The sequence below is a fragment of the Scleropages formosus genome, chromosome 22 (genome assembly GCF_900964775.1).
Source record: "Scleropages formosus chromosome 22, fSclFor1.1, whole genome shotgun sequence".
Taxonomy (NCBI): domain Eukaryota; kingdom Metazoa; phylum Chordata; class Actinopteri; order Osteoglossiformes; family Osteoglossidae; genus Scleropages; species Scleropages formosus.
In genome coordinates, this window is record NC_041827.1 from 3,305,117 (window position 1) to 3,320,000 (window position 14,884).

General features: G+C 46.4%; 1 protein-coding gene across 1 annotated transcript; it reads right to left on the reverse strand.

Moving 5' to 3' along the window:
* Positions 1–1,282: 1,282 nt before the first annotated feature.
* Positions 1,283–14,513, reverse strand: dhrs3b (dehydrogenase/reductase (SDR family) member 3b). Its single transcript, XM_018725383.2, has 6 exons — positions 13,829–14,513; positions 4,559–4,702; positions 3,961–4,080; positions 3,135–3,373; positions 2,599–2,724; positions 1,283–2,423 (listed from the first exon to the last, which is right to left on the reverse strand). The coding sequence occupies exons 1-6, from the start codon at positions 14,021–14,023 to the stop codon at positions 2,339–2,341; spliced, it is 909 nt and encodes a 302-aa protein (XP_018580899.2). The 5' UTR covers positions 14,024–14,513; the 3' UTR covers positions 1,283–2,338.
* Positions 14,514–14,884: the final 371 nt, after the last annotated feature.

Below are 14,884 nucleotides of genomic sequence, written 5' to 3' on the forward strand. Positions count from 1 at the left end.
GGACACGACAGGGAGAAGGGTTCATATGCTCCCAACACGCCTGTGTTCAGTAACCATCAGCACTCATTATTTGAGTCCTCCCTGCAGCAGGACTGGGTTCGATTGCATCCTGAAACGAGATTCACCCATTCCTGCTTCCTGTTCTTGTATCATCCACCGCATCACCCAAACCCTCAGAGGTCCACGATCCCTTGCACAGCCAAATCGCAATTGAATTAATAAAATATTGCACTTTATTAGTTGCAAGACTCCTTGTTATTTTTCCACACACAGTCTGTTTCCCATTAAAAAAAAGTGTTTTTTGTCATCTAGGGAGGAAATAATGTTGTTTCAAAATGCTGTTCAAAGGAAACCTATTCAGAAACATCTAATTTAACATATGAGAAGAGTGAATGCACAGGATATTAGGAAGATGCACATGCTCTGTATTTCTGATCTCCTATATGACAGTTAAAGCAAATGGTTAAAACTTTTATTGGAGTTGCAGTGAATATCTGGGGCACATATTTTGGTTACCTAAGCAACACAGGGTAGTTTCATGGCATGAAATGTAGGGGAAATGTGGTATGAAATACATGGTAGGAAATACAGGGGACAGCTGGTAGCGTAGTGGTTGGTGTTACTGCCTTTGGACAAGAAGGTTGCAGATTTCATCCCCACCTCTGGCTGTAGTACCCTTGAGCAAGGCACTTACCCTAAATTGCTCCAGTAAAATAACCCACCTGTATAAAGTAGTAAATAATTGTAACCTTAATGCTGTAAGTCACTTTGGAGAAAAGCATCAGCTAAATTAATAAATGTAAATATTTGCAGATGGGGGGTGCGGTGGCGCAGTGGGTTGGACCGCAGTCCTACTCTCCGGTGGGTCTGGGGTTCGAGTCCCGCTTGGGGTGCCTTGTGACGGACTGGCGTCCCGTCCTGGGTGCGTCCCCTTCCCCCTCCGGCCTTACGCCCTGTGTTGCCGGGTAGGCTCCGGTTCCCCGTGACCCCGTAAGGGACAAGCGGTTCTGAAAATGTGTGTGTGTGTGTGTATTTGCAGATGAGAGAAATCAAACACCTGTCAGTATTGTGAGATGGCCCATGCTGCTCCTTACCATATTTACTATGGCCAGGTGCTTTACCTTCTTTCAAAACATTTTTGTGTTTTTCAAATGCAATTAAAGACCAAAGCCTGCACTGTGTATTGCAGATATCCCCTAAAAGCCTTTAAATGACTTTTTTCCAGTTACCAAATTAACCACACCACAAGTTAACATACAAATTAACATAAATTTTATTGCCCTAGATAAAAGAATACAGGGTGCAAAACAGAGCAACACATAAGGCATCTTTTTAAAATCTTTTACCCACATTTTTTTCTTTTTTTTTTGTCGTATATCCCTATCCACATACCACTGATTGTTCAACAGTGAATGATTGAAAATTAACCCAATGCAGCTCTTATGGGACGTGATCAGTTCACTATTTTGGTTTATACTTGCTGTTTCTGCATTGCTTGACAGCTGTGCTGGAACTGAGTTCTGGCCAAAAGAATCCCTTACCAGCTGCGCCATACGAGTCCGGGTACTTCAACAGCTCCAACGTGTTGGACCTGCACTATCGAAGGTGAATGTTTTGCTGTCGAAAAGCAACAATTTTCTTCTTTTGATAAAATTTGCTGAAAACTCTCCTACTCTCCATGACCCCTTGACACCCCAGCTGTTGAAGCCCCCTTTGGCTACACTTGTTGCAGGTTCCAGCCATGTAGTTGGGTGCAGGACCGACCTCAGAGTCAACAAATCACTCAAGGTAAACTTCCACTGTGTATCTGACAGGTCTCCAGGTCAAGGCAAAGAGAAATATCAGTCTCCTCTCTTGCCTACTTTTCAAAATGTGCCCATGAGCCGGTGCTGCGCTTTTAAAAACCACATTTTATTTGACACTTTAAGGCAAACCAAGGTTTAAACAAAAATGAAGATTTGAAAAGAAATGAAAAAGAAATAAAAGCGATAAAAACAGAGAAAGTAATTGGATCCAGTCCTTCACAATCTGAGCAGGTCAACGCTCACGTCAGAATTGTCCCGTTTCCCCTATAATGCCCACCATTATATTCCAACTTTGGAATTTCAATGCACGTGTAGATGAAGGGGTTTGAAAGGACAGGAGAAGATGAGCTTCGACAAGTCTATTACACGAAGCCGTTCCACATGTAAAGACACCATATGTCTTGTCGAAGTGCCATCGAGGACCAGTGACATCAAAAAGGTCCCATTGCCACCTGCCATCCACCATAAGATCTTGAAAGGCAGTCTTGGGATTCGCTCAAGCGTCTCTGTTCACAGTCCTCCTGTTCAGCCCCTTACGTCCTTCCCTTGAATGTGTTCATGCAGGAATATATCCCTGAGAACTTGTAAATTTCTTCAAGTGCATATTGTGGCAAGATGCTAATGTAGAAAATGGGGAAAATAACATGAATGGGGTAAAATTAACAGAAAATATTGAGCATGATTATTTAACTGAACCAAAAATATTACGTTCTTATATAACAGTAGAAGATTCAGTCACTGTACCTCAGTGACAACACATCCCATCTCCTTTGTTTCTTTTACCCAGTCATACCTCTTTAGGATGACAAGCACACGCATGGTCCAGGGTAAGAAGACGAAGGCTGTGTTGGTCCGAACGGCATCCACAGTCCTCTGAGCCACCAGCTCTGGTTTCAGAGGAGGGAAGAGCTGGGGAAACCTGAAAGACGCATAACACATAGTCAAAGTTCACCACCATGGATCTGTCAAGCAACCACTCACCATTTAGTCTGAAACAAACCTTGAAGTTTTCTATATGTTTGTAATGTTGAGACTGGGGTCACAGCTTAATAAAACTGTCATCATCATTATCTATGGGCTCTAAGTTGCACCTTTTCTCAAAACCTAAAAGTCCAGCAGTAGGGTAAAAACTGGAGGCTCAGAACTGGAACACATTAACTTTCATATATGCATTACAAAACACTTTTCAATCTGAAATGAAGTTAATTGGTACCCAAGTTGACTGTGTTCCAGCACCAGTGTGATCCATCAATATCTTGTGAGGTGACGTGTATGTACAGGTGAGAGAACATGTCTCTGGCATTGGTGTGACACTCTGCATCTCCTCACCGCACTCTCATGCCCTGGAACATCTCTGTGTTGGTGTGGAAGGGTAGCACAGTTGTGCAGGAGACCCCAGGGCAGTCCAACAGTCCCAGTGTCAGGCTCTCCATAAAGGCCAGAGAAGATGCTTTGGAGGTGCAGTAGTCGATAGCCCCAGGGATGGAGGAGAGTGACAGGATGGAGTTGATGCAGACCACATGGCCCCAGCGTAGCTCCAGCATCCGAGGCAAGAAGGCTTTTGTTGTCTGAGGGCAGAATCCAGAGAGGGAATGCGATTAGGGGACGACCATGGCAAATTAGAGGTTTTCCCTTAATTTCACAGAAATTTCAATCTGGCCTTCTACACGCAAGCTCCAAGGTAAGTGTTTGATCTGGAAACAAACTTTAAAAGGCAAGACCCCAAGAATGTGAAAACCCCCATCTAGTTACTGAAATGTTCTAAATACTTCAGAATTAAAGTCATCATCTGGCATTCCTCCTGCTTTTTCATCAAATGAAGCTGAGAATCGTACAACCATTCCTAGGGCCAGCTGTGGATTAGAACGTTTGCCGAGTTTGAGTACTTTCTGTAATGGCGACGCCTCTCTTTCTGGCTGCAGATCATCACAATAAACAGGTTTGTCTGGGGTAGAACTGAGTTGGCTCTGTTCATTTTGGAGTCTGGGAACGCCCTTCAGCGCTGATGGCATTGCTCTTGACACAGTCACGTTGCTCAAAGCACAAATGTCATGTGACTCGCATACCACACACAACCTGTGTTGTTGAAGTTTTAAGGTGAGAAGTTTGCTGGCGGTGAAAGGTTTTCCTGTCTTTTGTGCAAACAAAAACTCACCCAGAATTGTCCAAGAGTATTAATATGCTGTGATTTCAGCAAGGCATCATCATCGCTGTCAATTAAGGTCCTCCCGTGCACCACAGCAGCGTTGTTCACAAGAATAGTAATATCTCCCACCTGCAAAAAAAAGTCAGCACTCAAAAACATGTATTTTTACAAAGTCCTTGTTCTAATTTTAATGAAGCTTCAGAGGTAAAAAAGAAAAAGGCAGCTGGTAGTATAGTGGCTTGAGCTGCTGCATTTAGACCCAAAGGTTGCTGGTTTGAATCTCACCTCCAGCTACAATGCTCTTAAGCAAGCTACTGACCCTAAATTGCTTGAGTAAAATTACCCAGCTGTACAAATGAGTAAATAATGGTCAATAGCTTGAAATTGTAAACTGCTTTGAAGAAAAGTGTCAGCTAAATGGCTACATGGAATGGTGGGGTTTCAGATTTATTAGGTTGTATAAGGTAGTTGTTCTGCACTTGAGGACACCAGGAATCTGATGAACTGTCTCTTCAAGTCAATATCGTTGACTCTGTTGATTTAGAATAAGCAGTGCCCTTTTGCCCTTCGTCTCAAATGGTGAACTAACCCCAGCCATGCTTCATACCTTCTCCCGCACCACCATAGCCTGTCTGTACACCTCCTCCCGGTTGGCCACATCACACAAGAAGTAGTGGCACTCAGTTCCCCCGAGGGAGATCTCCTCAGAGGTCTCCTTCAGGCACTTTTCAGTGCGGCCCCACAGGATCACCTGAATCAAAGAAGAGGAGTCGTTATTGGCAGTGTCATAGTCGCGGCGTCATAGTCATTGTGGGATACAAGTGGGATACAAGAGAGCACCGGTATTCATTTTTCTTGTTTAGTTTCACTCCCGTCCTACACCTCACTGTCATGTACATCATGAACTAGTTGTAATTCATGAGCTTGGCAATATTCTTTGCCTTCTCATTCAGGCGTATGCGTAAGAGCCACAGTATACGAGACGGTCTGTCCATTTCCATCCCTCAGCACAGCTCTGACACGATCCCTCGACTGAAAAATTGTCCAACCTTGCAGCAATTCAAGTGCCCGACACCGAGTACAGACACACGAAGGAGCAAGTGCGTGTGACAGCGGATCATTGTCTTATTAATATCCATCATGTTAGCTTGCTTTTCTTCCCGTAAACGCAACGTATACCTGTGCCACGTCTATGAAGTAAATATTATGCCATCATCAAACGTTCAAAGGCACGTCGCCGCTCTAGAGCTACGAACACTGTGATCAACAAATGATACTTTGGACAACAGAACGAGACTGCAGTGTGAAAGCAGATGCAAATACTCAAGTGACTGACATATGGTTTGAGGTATGTCTTTTCCTAGCCAAGTCAATGACAATGACAAAAAGCACATGGCTGTCCCACAGAATACATATCATGGAATTCATTTGAAAGCGCCATAAAACTTTTCGCTCCAACCCCCTATTTGTCAGCACCCCATGAGACACACTTATGGGTTCATCACAGAAAATGAATGTGACATGAAGCATACAGTGCATCCTATAAAATATATTTAAAACCTGCTGGGAGGACCTGGGGTGGGGCAAAGAACCTGTTAGTGTTAAACAACCCAGATTTTGTTCCGCCGCGCACACAACAGAAGAATAATGACCCCATAGACTGTGAGACGGGAGGTTCACATGCGAGGAGACTTGCCCAGAGGGGGGTGCAGAAGTGGGGGTGAAAAGGGCACGGCCCTGCTGGGTGGGCCAGAGGGGACAGGGCCAGCCACTGGACAAGCAGATCTGCCAGTGCTTGGGGTCAGAGAGAGGTAACGAAGACAGGAGCGGGCGGTCCCCTGGCAGTCTCTCTCAGACACATTCCCAAAGAGATTACACGGCTCGGTGGGCACATGAGGCCCACCATTGTGTGGTCAGCGAGTCCACTGCAGCGCATGTGAGAAGACCACTAGGGGGTAGAGGACTTGGGGGGGTACTCCCGAGCTTGGCCCGGGGCCAGTAGCATAAGGTTGTCTTCGGTCAGCAATACGCATGGAAAGTGATCCACCTTTCTTTCCTCTGTCCCGCTCTCACCTGTGGGTGTGCACGTTCACGCCCCAACATGAGTTCACAAGGGTGCAAGCAGAAGGTGAGTCTTGTACCTTTTTTAGTTACTCCTTTCCCGCCATTCCTTTGTCTTAATTCACACAGCTTTGTCTTAATTCACACAGACCTTCTTAATTGCTGCTAGATCCCATGAAATCAAACACACTATATTCATAGACACCGATCATATATAAGCACTGAGCCGATGACAGTTTTCCATCGTTATTTCAGCAAGTTTTTCCCTCCGGTTTGGAATTGACGTGCATTAGTATATCTTTAAACTTGACTTACCAGCTCTCCTATCTGAGGGCTAAGGTGTGAGGTTTCAATCCCAACCAGGTTCTGAACCACTCAATTCAGTGTTGACAGAATCCAATTAACTGCCTTTTGAGCACTTATTACATTATGGAACACTGGAAATCCTGCTGGACCAGACCCTCCATGTAAGTTGCTATGTAATCAAAAAACTTCTGTAAAAAAAATTATTTAACAATAATGTAGCATGTCCTTTTTAACAGGGAAACTGTATGAATGCTGAAACACCATATCTATGCTGTAGTGAAATATACATATATTTTTTTTCTTTTTTCTATATATATATATATATATATATATATATATGTATACAGTATATATATCAATTAAACATTACCATAAGACAGCAATTTGGTTCTCTGGCAACAATGTTTGATATTAAGTTAATCATTACACTCTACATTCATTTATTTAGCTGATGCTTTTCTCCAAATCAGCTTACAATTGTTTACCCATTTATACAGCAGGGTAATTTTACTGGAACAATTTAAGGTAAGTACCTTGTTCAAGGGTACTGCAATTGGAGGTGGGATTCAAACCCGGGGCCTTTGGGTCCATAGACAACAGCTCTAACCAGAGTACCAACCATCGTTACAGGCTTTCTGTTCTCATTCATGAAATAAAATTAATGTGCATCTGCAAGCTTGTATGCAGAACACCCTTAAGTCCTTCAAGGGGTAATATAATGAACTTAAATTATTTAGTTAGCATTTTGTCTCTGGAGAGAGCCAAGCCAACCTTATTAAGCAACACAAAACAGTGTAAACAGCATTACACAAAGCACTCAAACAAATCCGTCCCGCTCTATATAATCCAGTCCCACAAGCCTGTCGATACGGGGGCACTCCGAGTGCTGCACGTCCTATTAACGCACCGGCAGGGCACAGCGGACGAACCTACGTGTAAACAAGCCGTTTTCTACCGACCACTTCTCCAAACAGCCCCCTGTAGTGACAGACGACCAGTTGTTTCAACAGTGCAGTTAAACAGATAAATCAGCTGCCCATCAATTGCCCTTTCTCTTTCCTTGCTTTGCTCTTGCCATGTGCTTCAGTAGAAATGCAAGGGTTTTACCCGTTCAAATCTTGGGAGATGTATTTTCATTTAGGACAAGTGCTGCTTGAAAGTATATGAACTCCTTGGGTATTTAATGAGAATCAGTGTTTCTCGTGTGACATAATAAGTGTGTAATGACCAATTCCATATGTTACTTTAGAGGAAATCGTGTGTGTAGTTGAAACACACAAGCGGTGCAGGTGAAAAAATAAGTGAAGCCCAAGTTGCATTGGTTACACCAGGTAGGTAAGTAGAATCAGGGGCGTAAATCATAGTCATTCATTCCTTTTACAAGTTTATTTTAATTTTTTACACAGTAATAATGGCCACCCATATAGGGTTCATGCAGCACTGTACATAGGAGGTAAAGCCACGTCAATCATAAGAAAGCTGAGTGAAAATACTATACTTGTGTTTAGTTAAGCATGAGAATAATAAGAGGACTGAATGAGTTTCAGGTAGGGTGTCGCTGGTACCCTGTAGTGTCAGCACGACTCAGCGAGAGGTCGTATCCCCTCCTCCCTTTGCCCCCACCGAGGGGGGTCGGGGTGGGGGTGGGGGAGCAAGCCCGCTCTCAGAGAGAAAAAGAGAAATAAAGGGCACTGAGAGTTCACGAGGCAGTCGCTTGCCGCCTGTCCTGTTAGCGTGGAGACAATGGGGTCAGTCTCGGGTCAGTTCCCAGCTGGGAGCTGCAAGCCACCCCCCCCCAACTCCTCATCCTTCTCCCTCGTCCCACCCCTCCACCTACAGGAACCGGCATTTTTATACAAAGTTCACTTCCTTGTCAAATCACTATAAAGTTGAGCAGCGAAACCTGTTCTCAGCTTTAAATGACCGTGGGAAATGTTGGGCCACCTTTAAACGGTGCGTCTAGAAGGCATCAATATTAATTTTTCCTTTAATGAAGTCTTATCCTTTTTCATGTGAGTCTGCTCCATTTTTTCCAAATCGCCTCGCATGGGACCCTAAATGAGATGTAGCAAGGGTAAGAATTCTAAGAAAATGGATGCGGTCGTCAGGCAGCTGGGGCAACGGAGCGTTCCGGAAACTACGGCGTCAGCGTGAAAGGTCCTGAATCACCTCGTCCAGCAACCGAGCCTGGTCTTCATGAGACACAACCTAACTGACAGGCGTGTAAGAGTCAAGGAGAAAGACTATCCAGTGGAGAGCCTCGCTTGATTTCACGTCCCCCGACTCCTTCCGGCACCCGGGTCCTCTTGTCGCCCTGGCCGACCGCCGCTCTGCCTTGTGGCTCACCTCTGCGGGCTCCCCGTGTGTGAACTTCCTCTGCAATAACAATGATGACATCACCCCGGTCCCGGTGGCCGGCTGGCTGACCTGCCGGTGAACCCGAATGTGGTGAGCGATCCGTGCAGCGCCGCCCGCCCACCATGCCTCCAGCCAGCCATCCACACACAAGAAAAAGGAGGTGGGGCTGAGCAAGGCTGGAGTAACCTATTTCCTCCTATACGGACAGACCATGACGTGTGTGTGTTGTCTGTGTTTGTGTGCATTTCTCTCTTTTTACTGTTATTTACGCAGGAGTTCACCGAGGTCAGAAACATCACGGATCCAGTAAGACTTCAGTAGGTTGGCTGCAGTGATGAGAAACTCCTCAATTTCCTCAGCGTGATGCCTACATTAAATGTAATACGTTACAAAGTATTTCCCAAAAACATATCAAATAAACATTTCAGTCGGGACTCCACTAGCAACTAGAGAAACTGGTCGCACAGTAGTTAGAGCTGTTGCCTTTTGACCCAAAAGTTGCAGGTTTGAATCCCCTCTTTAATTGTTATACCCTTAGACAAATCAGTAAAACCGCCCAGCTGTATAAATGTATAAGTTGCTTTGGAGAAATGCATTAGCTAAGTGAACAAATGTAAAAAATTAATGAAAACAACCGTGCAGAGCTGAAACCACACACACAGTCAAAAACCACTTGACCCAAGCAGGGTCGCGGTGAACCGGAGCCTAACCCGGCAACACAGGGTGCAAGGCTGGAGGGGGAGGGGACACACCCAGGACAGGACACCAGTCTGTCGCAAGGCACCCCGAGCGGGACTTGAACCCATGACCCCCAGGAGACCAGGACCCACCGCACCACCACGCCCCCAAGCTGAAACCATCTATGGTACAAATGAATATTTTTCAAAAACACATGGCAGTAAAATACTCATCTGCACGATGCGATCGGGTCCCGTGTTTTGTCCCCTGTAACGGGACCGCCTTTCCCGATTTCCAAGTGAAACACTGCCTCCTCCCCTTCACCTTCCGCTGACCCCATGGGGGACAGAAGGAAACCTGATGCCAGGAGACCCTCTTATCTGTCTGCAGGCCCTTGTTAGCCTTTCACAGAGGTGTAAACTCTCGGGAAATTGTGACGCAGATGCAGCCCAGGCCTGTATGAGCATTTCCAAATGTAATTTGAATAATAGGCTTACTACAGTTATGCAACAGGTCATAATTAAATGCCAGTTTGGGGACTGTTTTGCCTTTGCATACAGAGATTAATCAATTGTATTTATTTATTTTCATTAATTCTCGCCATTCTGGTTCTGCCCTTTAGTGGCCAGCTGGTACTGTAGTGGTTTGAGCTGTTGCCTTCGGAACCAAAAGTTGAAGATTTAGACCCTATCTTCACCTATAGGACCCTTGAACAAGCTCCTTAGCTTCAGTTGCGCCAGTAAAATGACCCAGCTGCATAAACGGATAAATAATTGCAAGTTGCTTTGGAGAAAAGCATCAGCTCAATGAATAAATGCAAATATGCTCTTTGTCACATAAACATTGTTGCCACACATTTCACCAAGAGGTTTCACTTTGAACCAGCAACATGACCGAACTAAACACCCAAGATTCTCCGTCTTCCAAATATAGAACCGATGAGTATCGCACATCACGCAACCACGTTCGTTCAACAGACCTGTTCCTGCAGGTGTGCTTTTCACGTCTGAAAGAGCGGAGAACACGGAAATGTGCCAAATCTTTGTACCGTACCGACACTGCAAGGTGGCCGATCATATTCAAAAGAGTGAGTATCCTCCAGGGCTAAATGGCAAAGTACTACATCTTCTAAAATGGAACTGTTCACACTCCGCAAGAGGACACACACACACACATCCATGCGGTTGCAAAAGGAGTCTGGCGAAACTACTTCTTCATCTCGTAGAAAAACTATTTCAGATTTGAGCAAGAGTCCTGAAGGACCCAGTATCCGTCTTTCAGCAATAAGTGATACCAGATGTTTTTTTTTTTCCTTTTTGGTAACAGGCGCAGATCAATGTCCTTCAGCTGGATAAAATAAATTCATACAAGACGGGGGTTTTACTTCTCCCTTCTAAGAGCCAGCAGGTCCAAAGAACACATCCGGGCCTTCGGCTAGAGAGATTTGCACGGGGTTTGGTGGCGCGTGCCAGACCGGAGCAAAGGGCCGCGATGCTCGGCTCAGAGCACCACACTCACTCTTTGAGAGCGATGAACAAATGCTTTGTTACTGCAGTAGACCACGTCATCACACAGTTGGGAGACCATGGTGAAACGTGCCAAGATCTGGCAAACCTTTCGAGGCGTGTCAGACCTAGGTCATTTCGACAAGCTAATTTGCCCACTTTGTCAAGACTGTTTGCACGTGCCATGCTCATTCCTACTTTCTCCCAGAACAAAACCTTGTGACTAATACAGATGCTCCTCAATTTATGATGGTTCGACTTACGATTTTTCGACTTTACGATGGTGAGCTGGCGATAGACATTCAGTAGAAACCATACTTTGAATTTAGATTTTTTTTCCCGGGCAAGCGATATGCGGTGCGATACTCTCTCGTGATGCTGGGCAGTGGCAGCGATCTGCATCTCCCAGTCTGTCACATGGTCACTATACAGGTACCCCCCTGTATCTACATTGTTTTATGCATCCATCATGTCTATGAAACGCCCATCTGTGTCTCCTGCTACTGGTGGGAAGAAGAAGAGGAGGGCAATTACTCTTGAGGAGAAACTCAAGATAACTGCCCAGCATGAAGGCAGCAAGCCCATAATGGCCATCGCACGTATGACGTTCGGTAAGTTATGTGTATTAAATGCATTTTCGACTTACGATATTTTCGACTTACGATGGGTTTCGCGGAACATAACCCCATCGTAAGTCGGGGACCACCTGAACTCGACAACCCTGTTCCGGCACCAAGAAAAAAGTCTGAAAGAGCTTGTGTTCAAGGCTGACTCTGCACTAGAGTACACAACATATTTGAGAAAAAGTAGCTGTTTACTGGTAGTTATAAGAATTAGGTTACGTCTATATTATCCATATCCAGTTTACACTCACTTTTTCAGTTTAACAGAGACTTTAATTTTGTTAAACTGAGCGCAAGCTGAAACTCCTACAGCACTGCTGTATAAAGAGCGTACCAAACCTGTCTGGGTAAAAGCAGGCAACGACTTGAAGCTGTCACGTCCACGCCCACAACACAAGCAACAACACCCGACTCCGCACTAGCTCATGAGTAATCGCTCACCCTATAAAGACCCTCTTCAGCTCCCGTACCGTTGCGGAATCTCGTTTGGGACAACCGCCCTTCCTCGTGTTACTACACTCTTGCTCTGTCCACGATCTCCGGTTTTTTTTGACTCCTTGCTTCGTTCTCCGACCGCGTCCATGGATCCTCGTTCCTGTCCTGTTCGCCGATCGACCGACCCTTCGCCTGTCCCTGGTTTTGAGACCTTGCCTCTTCCCTCAACGTCTAACGAACAACGCTGCACTTGGGTTCAGCCATCTCGGCTCCCCTGTGTTCCGCGTGACAGAAGCGTTGATACTTCTCAAATGGAAAATGCTGATTACGACTACTGTATTTTATCTAATGAAAATGCTAAGTGGGGCAAACACCACAAACAACCCCTCTATGGCAACAGCTTATCTAAATACATAGGAAAGTTAGTTCTCCCTTTTAAACTGGTAGAACAGTAAACTTCAGAACCGGTAAAACAGCCTCGCGTCATAGTTTTCAGCACCCTTCTTCGCAGAGGATGACGTCAATGGGAGAATAAAAATAAAACGTGAATACTTGTCAGCATGTTTTGTCTTGTCAGCTGAATGCTCATTCACATTTGACTTTGCAAGACTCTCAGGCCTTTTCACAGGAGCTAGGCCAGAATGTAAGATAGTCGACTTTATCGCTTCGGCGATCAGACAACCAGAAAGGGCCCTTTCTTCGCCAAGACCTGCCCGCTGCTTGACCTGTTCCATCGTGCAACGTGAACTAGAAATAGGAGAAGCACACCACAACCTTATTAGCTCAACCCCTCACTGCCCCAAAAAGGTTACATCCCTATCACCCATATTCACAAAAGAGTGTATAAAAAGAAACAGGGTCGATTGAGAAGCCTAAAACGTGCCTTACCGTCTAGGGTCTTTCTGACTATATCAAAGGTATGAGTTGGTATGACAGAACACTGAGGGAAGAAAGTTTGAAGGATGGGACCGCAGGTTAGTACTAACTGAAGATGGCGCTCAGGTTAAGTACACAACTCGGTCATGCTGAGATCTGGTGTTAACCACAGTGAAGTGACAAGAGAAGGTAACATTGCTGTCCCAGCTGCTGCAAATGTGGGGGCCTTTCACAAAAGGACCGTATCCAGAAGTGAGTCGACCGCACACTGGGGATTTCATACTTCTTGCAGGTAGCGCCGCTCTTCTGCCCAGCAGTCGGTGCTCAGTGCACCCTGTGGAATTTTAATCCAAGTTCATACTCCAGAATATACAAAAAAAGTGGTGACTATCCAGGCACTCCTCCAACAATGAGGACGCAGCACTGCCGAGGTAAAACAGACGTAATCCCACATTGAGGCTGAGCTTCCCCAAGGTCTACAAGTAAAGCGCAACAGCTAGGATCCAAGTCAGCACCCTGGACACTTTAAAAGTGCTGCACATTGCAAAACCCCAAGTAAGTAAGCCTGGAAGTGCCTTATCGCTCTACTGAGTTAGCTTATTAGTACATTTTAAGAGGAGCCTGTACTGCATCGTACTGATGGCTACTAGCATAATTTTCTGTTAAATTTCTATGAGCTCCCTGCCCCTCATCTCTTGTGTTATTATTCAAGCAATGACATAGTGAAAACACATTGAAATGTTAAATAATAATAATAATAATAATAATAATAATAATAATAATAATAATAATAATAATAAAGGGACATCATTTGCACCTTGACAATGAAGGGATATAATTATTATTACAAAAATCCCTGCCTGTGTGTCCAGTGAGTGTGAAGGAAGAGAGTGAAGCGAGCGCTCGAGTACTTGGGGACCTGCTGCAGGGAATCAATCAGTGTGAGCCACTAACGGGAAAGGACGGCAATTCCCGCGGACTCGAAAAGTATAAAATGTTTGTTTGTTTGTTTGTTTGTTTGGTGGGCGTGTCTACCTTTTTTGCCCCTTGCTTCGCAAACTCTTTGGCCAGGTGGCGGCCGATGCCCCGTCCCCCGCCGGTGATGAGCACCACGTCGCCGCTCAGGTCCTTCCTGGCGCGGGGCAGCAGGCGGCGGACCGCCTCCCTCACGACGCTCACGGCCATGTGGAGGCAGAGCAGCAGCAGGGCGCTCAGCTGCTTCGCCAGCATGTCGTCGGGATCTCGCAGCGCCGTTTGTATCCCCTGGCAGCAGCACTTCTCGGTTCCGTCCAGGCACTCACTTGTGTTGCGACTTGGCACCTTGCGCGTCCCCCCCTCCCCTGCCCCCGCAGCCCACCGCAGCCCACCGCCCGGGCTCCTCCGACGAGTGAGTTCGCTCCTTGCAGCAGTGCGACGGTGCTGTTAGAGCGGGACTGCAGCTCTGCGCGCGCTGCTCGGACCGCCGACGCGAGCGGAGGGCGCGCGGACCGGTGCCATGAACTGGCGCGGGTCGGGTCGGGTCGGGACACGTTCACACGCGCCTCATGTACAGTATGTTGTGCGTTACGGCCGATGCGAAGCGCGCGGTGCAGCGCGGCGGGACGTTGCTCTCGAGCCGAACGCCACGCGCGTCGCCGCTCCTCACTTCGCTGCGCTGCGCTGCTATGCTATGCGATGCTATGCGATGCGATGCGGTGCGATGCGATGCGATCGAGTCCCCCTCGCTGTCTGCGAGACGCCGATCTCATTGGGAGCTTTTAAAGGCCATTAATCCTGATTGACAGCTTAAGTGTGTGTGTGTGTGTGGAGGGGGGGATGTTGCACTACCGTGTGGTGTGTGGGTGGCTGTTTTCGCCCCCCCGTTCCACCCTCCCACAGCAGCTCCGCAACAGGCAGCAGCATAAATAGTGACCTTCCTTCTGCTGAGATCATTTCCCCACTGTAGCTCCCCTGCAAAGTACCTGCCATACCCTAGTGTGCTCCCCCACCCCCCACGCTGTGTTCAAGCAATCCTCCCTCCCCTGTGTGGGTATAGCTGCACTAGTAACTGCTGATGATTATTTTTGGTACCCCCAGTAATGGAACTGCTTA

Coding starts and splice junctions, on each gene's coding strand:
- dhrs3b (XM_018725383.2), bottom strand. CDS start 14,023: ATGCTGGCGAAGCAGCTGAGCGCCCTGCTGCTGCTCTGCCTCCACATG. Junction 4,081..4,558: donor CTATGGTGGTGCGGGAGAAG/GTATGAAGCATG, acceptor TTTTTTTTGCAG/GTGGGAGATATTACTATTCT. Junction 2,725..3,134: donor TTCCAGGGCATGAGAGTGCG/GTGAGGAGATGC, acceptor TGCGTCTTTCAG/GTTTCCCCAGCTCTTCCCTC.